This window comes from Trichosurus vulpecula, chromosome 2 (genome assembly GCF_011100635.1).
Source record: "Trichosurus vulpecula isolate mTriVul1 chromosome 2, mTriVul1.pri, whole genome shotgun sequence".
In the NCBI taxonomy this organism is placed as follows: domain Eukaryota; kingdom Metazoa; phylum Chordata; class Mammalia; order Diprotodontia; family Phalangeridae; genus Trichosurus; species Trichosurus vulpecula.
This window is the reverse complement of record NC_050574.1, coordinates 43192582-43201356: the sequence shown is the minus strand read 5'-3', so window position 1 is coordinate 43201356 and position 8775 is coordinate 43192582. Positions and strand designations below refer to the sequence as shown.

At 54.4% G+C, this 8775-nt stretch overlaps 1 protein-coding gene across 1 annotated transcript; it reads right to left on the bottom strand.

Moving 5' to 3' along the window:
- Positions 1–2636: 2636 nt before the first annotated feature.
- CTU1 (cytosolic thiouridylase subunit 1) lies at positions 2637–8364 on the bottom strand. Its single transcript, XM_036746350.1, has 3 exons — positions 8249–8364; positions 4497–5019; positions 2637–3674 (listed from the first exon to the last, which is right to left on the bottom strand). Exons 2-3 carry the CDS (start codon positions 5017–5019, stop codon positions 3130–3132), a joined length of 1068 nt encoding a protein of 355 aa, XP_036602245.1. The 5' UTR covers positions 8249–8364; the 3' UTR covers positions 2637–3129.
- Positions 8365–8775: the final 411 nt, after the last annotated feature.

The window sequence follows — 8775 nt, the reverse complement described above, 5'->3', positions numbered from 1 at the left end:
GTCTCTGGAGTCCATCTCCCTCATTTTAAGAGCAAGGATCACTTAAACCCAATTCGCTTGCAAGTCCTGGCATCACCTCGCTGATGTCATGGTCTTCTTCAAGAATGAAGGACAAACAGCAAGTTTTGTGAGTAGAAAAGGAGGTGCCCACTGCGGACCAAACTGGAACTGGCTAGTTGGGCAACACGGCCCCTTATTTTCTCTCTCCGTCTCTGTGTCTCTCTCTTTTCCTTGGTCCACATAGGGTATCACACCCTTACCAGTGAGTGCTCTGCCCAAAAGGAATGCAATTTTTAATCTCTGAAACTTTTTTTTCTTTCTCTTAAAGATCAGCCTTAACCCCAGATCACTCAGGCTCTGTTTGATTGGCCAGCAACAGGCCGAGCCTTCCTTGGCCATAGTTTGGGCTCTGATTGGCTCCAAATGAACGTCCATAGCAATTGTTTCTGTTTCGGCCAGTTTTGTTTTTTAAAGAGGACACTCTCTGCCTCATTTCTTATTAAGCTTTAATCACTGAATGGGCATTGCCTCAAACCAAGACCTGCTAAAGAGCTTAGCTTGAAAGGGCCAAGGTCCCCCACTGCATCCCGGGCCATCTCAGGTTGTCCTGATCAATATCTGGCCACCAGACTCACATGGCTCCGGAAGAGAAAGTGAGGCTGGTGACTTTGCACAGCCCTCCCTCACTTAAATCCAATTCATTTGTATCTCATGGCATCACCTCCATGAGGTCATGGTCCTCTTCAAGAACAAAAAGCTGTGATTTGCCAAGGTCCACTGGACCCCAGGGCTCTTGGAGGTCCTGTGATTACTACCTCTGTTTTGAGATAGAATGAGATCAGGCTGTTTCTCTCTCTTGGGGACTTGTGGGGTACTCCGTGAAGTCTGTGAGCCACCCTGATCCCAGGAGCAGGGTAAAGGGGAGAGTTAAAGAGTTCTTCAACCCAGGGATTAAGGCACTCCCCACCCCACTCTCTGTGACTCCCTAGACTCTCCATGATCCCGTTTAGGTTTTCTTGGCGAAGATATTGAAATAATTTGCCATTCCCTTCTCCAGCTCATTTTACAGATGAGGAAAACTAAGGCAAACAGGGTCATGCAGTTGGTAAGTGTCTGAGGCCAGATTTGAACTGACTCTAGACTTAGGACTTATCTGCTGCGCCATGCAGCTGCTCCTTACACACACCTTACACCTTAATATTTCTCAGCTACCTGAGATCTGTATTTGCGGTTTACCCCTGATGTTGACCTGCCATGACTCTGGGCAAGTCCCTGCCTCTCTGTCATTAAGTGGACAAGGTTCTTGGAAGAATCTTTCAGGGGGTCCATGAACTTAGATGGGAAAGAAAAATTCCTTATTTCAGAACAGGGTTTCCTTGTAATCTGATGTATTTTATACATTTAAAGGCATTTTGAGAGGAGGCTCAAAGGCTTTACTAGATTGAGGGGTCCATGAGATTAACAAGATGCAGAACTCCTGAATGAACGAACAACATGGTCTTTAGGTTCATCTTCCAGCTTTGAAATTGTGGACTGCCCTCCCTCCTTTCCCTGGGGGCCTCTCTGGGTCAGGAGCAGCAGATGACTGGACCAGAGAATTGGGGGCTCATTTGTGGTGTCTTTGGGCTGCCTGCTGGCCTTGACTGAGTCTTATACCTTCGCTGCCCAGGGAAACTCAAAACACAGGCTGACTTACTTTGGGACAGAAGAATTGATGGACTTCATCTACTCCAGGTCCCTACTTGTAGAAATGAGGGCTCTGACATCTAAGAGAGGGGAAAGTGACTGGCCCATGATCCTAAGGGTAGCAAGCAGGAAAAGATGGAAATAAATCCTGTTTTTCCCATTCCAAAACATCACTCCCTGGATGTGATGGGATGCTCTGCAGAGGGTCAAAAGGAAGGGCAATCATGGGGCCACAACTCAGACCCAAAGAACATACCTAGGGCAATTCTCTGTTGAGTTCTGGCCTGCAGAGAGACTGGGAAGGTCAGAGGGAGAGCCTGTAGACTAAGGCAGCTCCTTTTCAGAGAAGCCTTGAAGGATGGGTGTAAGAACACTTCAGTGTGAATCCCAGCTCTGCCCCTGTGGGATCTTTGGATGGGTCTCATTCTCAGGACCCCAATCTCCTCTAGTCTGTAAACAGAATGGGTCTGGCTAGATGGCATCTAGGGCCCCTTCCTAAACCTTTGACCTCTCTAGGCTGAGGGATTTGTCTGAGGGGGGCTGGAGTGGGGAGACTCGTACCTCTGGGAGACCCGGACAGAGAAGATGCTATGGGCAGGCTGGTCAAGGGAGAGCTTCCTGGAAGGTGGGCTTGGCCCTAGAGGAGAAGCAGCTCAGAAAAGGAAGAGGAACCCTTGAAGGTTGGAGTGGTCAGAACAAGCTTGGGGAGAAGGGAGATGCTGAGCTGGCCGAGAACGAACAAGGTTTCCCAAGAAGCCAGGAGAAAAGTTCGCCAAGTTTTTGGCCTCCTTCCTGTGATCCTCAAATCCTGGTGCCCCCCACCCCATCTCCATGGGATAGCTCCTTGCTTTTCCCATGTCTTTTTCTTGAGTCTGGCTCCCAAATCCTCAGTGACAGAGGCATTCCCTGCCCCTTCCCCAAAGTCTGTCCTTCACCTTTAGAATCCCATGTGTCCAGCCTTTTGCTCAGGACCAGGAATCTGCCTATCCAGGACCCTTGAGCTTCTCCCCACCAACCTTCTCCAGAAGGCCAAGCAGGGAACCACTATCTTCAAGCCCAATCCCATTCAGATGCTTCTCAATGGATGCTTGGAAGGTTTATTTCAAGACTTCATGTCAGAATACCTTCCCCAGGAGATCTAGAATCCCATACAGCACTCCAAACCCCATGAAAAGCTATGGGACACCAAGAAACCCATGCAAGACACAATCTTCCAAAGGATCCAGGCTCCCTTGAGGAACCCAGAGGCCAGCTGAAGGGTCTAGAGAAGGCCTAAAGCCTACTGAAGGGCCCAGAACTCCCAAGAGTGACCTAGACTCTCAATGCAGAGAATCGAAACTCATGAGGTTCACTAGAACCAATTGGTGCCCAAGAAACCTAGAACCACACAAGGAGCCTAGAACACAAAAATTCTCACACAGAGAATTTCTCTGGCTTAAGGCTCTAGAAGGCTTGAATGGCTCCAACCCGGGTGGGGCGTCCCCTGTCCCTGGAAGTACAACTCTGTTCCTCGCCCTCTTCCCCCAACCCTTTTCGGCCCTTGCCAATGGCCAGACGGGGTCGCCCCCGGTTGAGACCATCAAGTAAGGCACAAGCTTGGCACAAGGAGCGGCTGGCCAGGGCCCCACAGCGGGTGCAGGCACCAGGGGGTGGGGGCCGGGCAGCAGGGGCTAGGGCCAGACGCTCAGCTGAGTGCACCAGGTCCAGGACAACTGAAGGTCGGGCAGCCTCCAGTGCCTTGAGCAAGTCCCGGACATGGCCTCGGAAGGCCTCAGGTGCATAGACACATTCTTCTGAGAAGTAGTCCAGTTCTTTGAAGTGGGCATATAGGACAACCTCCTTCTGGGAGGCAAACTGGAGGGGACGGCACCGGGGCAGGGCACCCCCCTCACCAGGGGAACCCAGCGTCCCTCCTCGGGCCAGCCTTCCCGAGTCCCCTCGAAGGAAGTTCATGAGCACTGTTTCCGCCATGTCATCTGCATTGTGTCCTGAGGAGAGTCAGAGAAGGGAACAACAGGTCAAGGTCAGAGCCAGTGGCGCCCACTGAGATTGGGGATAGACAGAGACACAGAGAAGAAGGAGGGGTTCAAGACACCCAGAGAGGTGAGGCAGGGGACCAGAGAGGTCAGGCAGGGGGTCCAAAGATGCCCAGAGAGGTGAGGCAGGGGGCCCCAAGGGAGGACAGGGAGGACGGGACAAGATGGGAGGGGCCCAGTAATACCCAGAGAGGTGAAGCAGGGGCCCAGAGAGGTGAGGGAGGGGGCCCAGAGGCACCCAGAAATCTGTATACAGCCTGTACATATTTGTGTAGGAGTGGGGGGGCCCTGTACAATCAGGAACAGTAGGGGTACAGGGGAGAAGGGAGCCCAAAGTCATAGACAGGAATGGTGGTGGACAGGAACACAGAGATCTTCAAATTTACATTACTATTACAACTTGTGAGTGGGGAGGGGCGGGGAGAGCAGGGACTCCGGTGAGAGGGGAGCCCAGAAACCCAAATGGGGGAGGGGGAGCAGAGTTGGGGTGGGGAGCTCCCTAGGAACACAGGTAGGAAGGAGACGGTTACTGGGGGGGGGGTAGGGTGGAGGGGTAGACCAGGCACACAATGGGATTCCAGTCACAAAGATTGTTGGGGGAGGGTCACAGGTGAGAGGGGTACCCAGAGTTACGTAGAAGCACAGATGGGATGGGGTCCAGGGTCACAAAGAGAGGTGGGGGGTCTGGAACCAGAGGAGGGAGCCAAGTGCAGAGCCAGGCTGCCCAGCCCCCTCGCCCCCGGAAGGCACGCTGCTCCTAGGGCTGGTGCTCACCTGTGACAATGTGCGTGGCCCCCACGCGCTGGGCCCCCTCCTCCAGCGCTCGCCGCCGCAGGACCCCGCAGAAGGTGCAGCAGGCTCGGGCTCGGCCCGGCTCCTGGGCCGCCCGGCGGGCCACCTCGTCCATGGTCCAGCCCCCGAAGAGATCGGCATAGGCCACCACGGTGAGCGGCAGCTGCCAGCGGGCAGCCTGGCGTCGGACGGCCGCCAGCGCGGCGTCCCGGTAGCCGCCTATGCCCTCGTCCACCGCCACGAGACGCAGGTCCAGGCCCAGCTCGTGGCGGGCGTCCAGGGTCTGGAGCACGTGGGCCAGCACCGTGGAGTCCTTGCCCCCCGACGCGCCCACAGCCACGACGGCCCCGGGCGGCAGCAGGCGGCCCGTCTGCAGCGTGCTCAGCACCTCGGCCTCAAAGGCGCTGCAGAAGCAGGATCGGCAGACCGCCCTGCCGGTTCGCGGCCTCCGCAGGGCAGCTGGCCGGACCCCTCCACAGGGCCCTGAACACCGAGGCACTGGCATCTACGGAGAGAGGGAGAGGGAGGCAGTCACTGCAGAGCATGGACCGAGGGCCCAACCTTGGGATCCAAGCCAGCCCTGAGAGGGAGCGATCCCCAGAACCACAGGCAGGAGTGGGGCAGGAAAGCGGGATCTGCAGAGGGAGGGTCGCTTCTCCGGAGCATTTGTTGGGAGGACTGCAGCAGTCAGCAGCACCCCCTCCCCCCCCAAAAAAAACCCACACAGATCTCTTGAAAGTTCATAGACTACATGGCACCCAAGTCCAACTGGGGACAGAAGGGCTGGGCAGCCCTGACTGAGGCTGGTATCCGAGAGAAGTTGGGGGTGAGGGTGATGGTGCCCTCCAAAGAACTCACAGGTTTGTGCAAACCCTAAGGGTCACAATGCACAGATGCACTGCCCCCAATTAGAGCCAGGGGTTTTCAAGCTGACTTTCCAGCAGGAATGACTTCTCACAGGCAAAAGGGGAGGGAGGGAAGACTCCGGAGCTAGGCCTTAACAATGGGGGTGGGGAGGGGGGAATCTGAGGGCAGGCACATGTGGAGAGTGGCCAGCAGCAGGGGAAAGAATCTGGCTTCATCCTACTTCTAATCCCAAGCAAGACTAGAAACCCAGGAGGAGACAGGGCCAAGCCACTATCCAGACCAGAGGAGGAAAAGAGGTACCATGAGATGAGGGCAGAAGCCTGGGAAATGAAGACATTACCACACACCCCTATATTAGGACTGCAACAGAAGGCATATGGAAGCAGACATAGTTTGTTCCACCTGAAGCTGGAGGGGGGCGGGATGTAGGGGACGCCACAAGACATCAGGTCCACCATACTACCCAAGGCCCCATCATACTTCTTCTACCAATACAAAAACTTGCTAACATACTTGGTCTTGGTCCTTGCTCCTAGCCAACTGGGGGTTATATCTAGAGTCTTCCCTCATCTCTCCTATCTGTCTTCTCTGCGCTCTGCCCCACCACCCACCAGAAACTGTCCAAAGAGCCTTGTATCATAGTATTCAGTCTACATTCTCTGTATCCCCAACAGGAGCACAATTCTTGGCACAGAGAGAGCCATTAATAAATGACTAGTGATGCATCACTCCCAGCCAGTAAAGTAAGCCTCTCCTTCCCTGTTTCCCCATATACAAGGCGGAGATGGTCTGACGAGACGGACTGCCAAGATGTCTTACAGCTTGAATTTCTGTCAATCAAGTTTTAATTCTTTCTGGCACTCATTTGCTCATAGATTAAGAGCAGAAAGGGACCTCAGAGGTCATCTAGCCAAATATTGCATTTTACAGATGAGAAGACTGAGGCCCAAGTACGTCAAGTCACTTGTTCAAGGTCACACAGGTAGTTTGGGTCATAGGTAAGATTTGAACCCAGGTCCTCAGAATCCCAAAACAGACCTTTCTACGCAGCTACATTAAAACTATCTCGGGACATTTTTATAGGACATAAAGCGACTCAATTAGTTTCTGGGACAAAGTGAGACAGTGGGAAGTACTAGATTTGCGGTGTACAAACCTGCATTGAAACACCACCTCTGACACAATCTGTGTGGCCTTGGGTAAATAACTAAAGCTCCCTGGCATTCTGTCTAGATAGCCTCCGAGGTGCCTATGAGCTTTAAATCTTAGCTGCTAAAATACTGACACCCATACCCTGCTAAACAGAGAGGGCCCAGAAGAATGGACACAGCCATTCCATAAGAGAGAGGCAAACAGACAGATGTGCCTCTTGGAGTGGGAAAGACTGACATCTGCAAGGATCTAGTTGCTCAGATACAGCCAGAGGCAGGGACAAAAGGGCATACACAAACTGGCCTCAAAGAAGACTCAGAAGACACTGAGCAGCCCCTTTGCCCGCCGGCACACACATGGAACACGGCCTCACATACCATCAGACTTTCTCCAGGTTGATTTGATTTTTTGTCTTGTTTCTCTTAAAAAAAATTCTTTGTTACGAGAGATGTGGAGGGGTGGAAGAGAGATGGATACAGGGGTAAAGCAGGTGATGGAAAAAACTAGAATGATTTTTAAACTCCCGCAGAAAACATAAGCTGAGCACTTGCACACAGACACAGCAGGAAGGCACAATGCCCCAGATGGGGGAGTGAGGGGTGGAATGGACTCTGCAGAAGACTCAACTCATTCATTTTATAGATGGAGAAATCTAGGGCGACATTGGGACCCATTCAAGACCCTTCTATGGCCTTTAGCAATTAACTTGGTTATGCACAATTAACAAGCCCTTATTAAGTACCAACTCTGTGCCAGGGAATAAGCAGTGGTGACAAAGGGAGCTTGAAAGGGAGACTCGGAGACCCCAAGGAGGCAGATGGACACGGAGCGCGACAGAGGAACGGGGAGACAGCCGGCCACCGTCATCATTCAGCAACCTAAAGTTTAGCAGCGCTTCCTCGGGCAAAGCCCTGGGCCATCGGAGAGACCCAAAGCTGGGCTGGGGCGCCTCTAGGAGTGAGGAAGCCTCTCCAGGGCAGGGTGCAACGGATCTGAATCATTTCCCCAGCACGGAACACGAAGTGCTCACTAAATGCTGCTTCAAAGAGAGTGGTCCCCGTTCAAAAGTCTCGAGAGGGGTGGGGTAGAAAAGGGGGCTTCTGCCCCGGGGGAGGAGCAATAAAGCAGATGTGGGATAGAAATGGCTCCCCCTCCCCCCCCCCACCCCGCCGCCCCAGCTATGAGGGTGATTGGGAGGAGAGGAGGGGTTCTGCCCAGGAGGAGGGGCTATAAGATTAACAGGGAGGTGGGGGGGGGGGGCTTAGAGAAGGCAACCCCGCCCCCCCGGGGCTATAAGGCTGGTGGGGAGCTGGGGTGAGGGGAAGGAGGGGTTCTGCCCAGGAGGAGGGGCTATAAGATTAACAGGGAGGTGGGGGGGGGCTTAGAGAAGGCAACCCCGCCCCCCCGGGGCTATAAGGCTGGTGGGGAGCTGGGGTGAGGGGAAGGAGGGGTTCTGCCCAGGAGGAGGAGCAATAGGTAGCAGGGGGCCTAGGGGTAGAGAAGGTAGCTTCAGTCCTGGAGGAGGGGCAATAAAGCTGATTGGGGGTGGCAGGGGTAGTAGAGAAGGCCCCCACCCCCGAAGGAGGGGCAGTGAGGTTCCAGGGGAGGGAGGGGCAGAGACAGCGGCTCCAATCCCGCCAGGGCCACGCCGACACGACCCTGCTTGATCTCCCCGGGGTCCGGGTCCCAGCCCAGGGGAGGGGAGAATCACTCACCTCGGGCGGATCAAGAAGAGACCCCCTCGTCCAAAAGACCCGCCAACCAGGCAAGCCGGCCCGACCACGAGGAAACCAAGCCCGGAAGTGGCCCCGCAAGACTACAACTCCCAGAAGCGCCCGGGAGGCTCCGCAAGGTCTGACTACGATTCCCAGCGGGCACCGCGGCAGCAGGCGGCCTCCCGGAGCAGTAGAAACGAGGTCGCTGAAGTTGAAGGCTGATATAGCTGGTCCGAATCCCGCTTAATAACCACGTGGGGCACGCTAGCGAAAACATACCCGACACACCTTAAGCGTGTTGTTGTTTACCCAGTGACTAACACTGTGCTAAGCTCTCAAGGCCTCAACTTGGAGGGCCCAGAGGGGTCGAGGGCTTGCTTGTCCAGCCCACGTGGCTGATACCCTCAGTCTGAGATGCTGCGGAACCGTCCAGGTGGAGGTGTCTCCTTGACAGCTTAGAAACGAGGGTCTGGAGTCCAGAAGAGTATCCAACAATAACAAAAAGAAACACACCAGCTACCGTTATG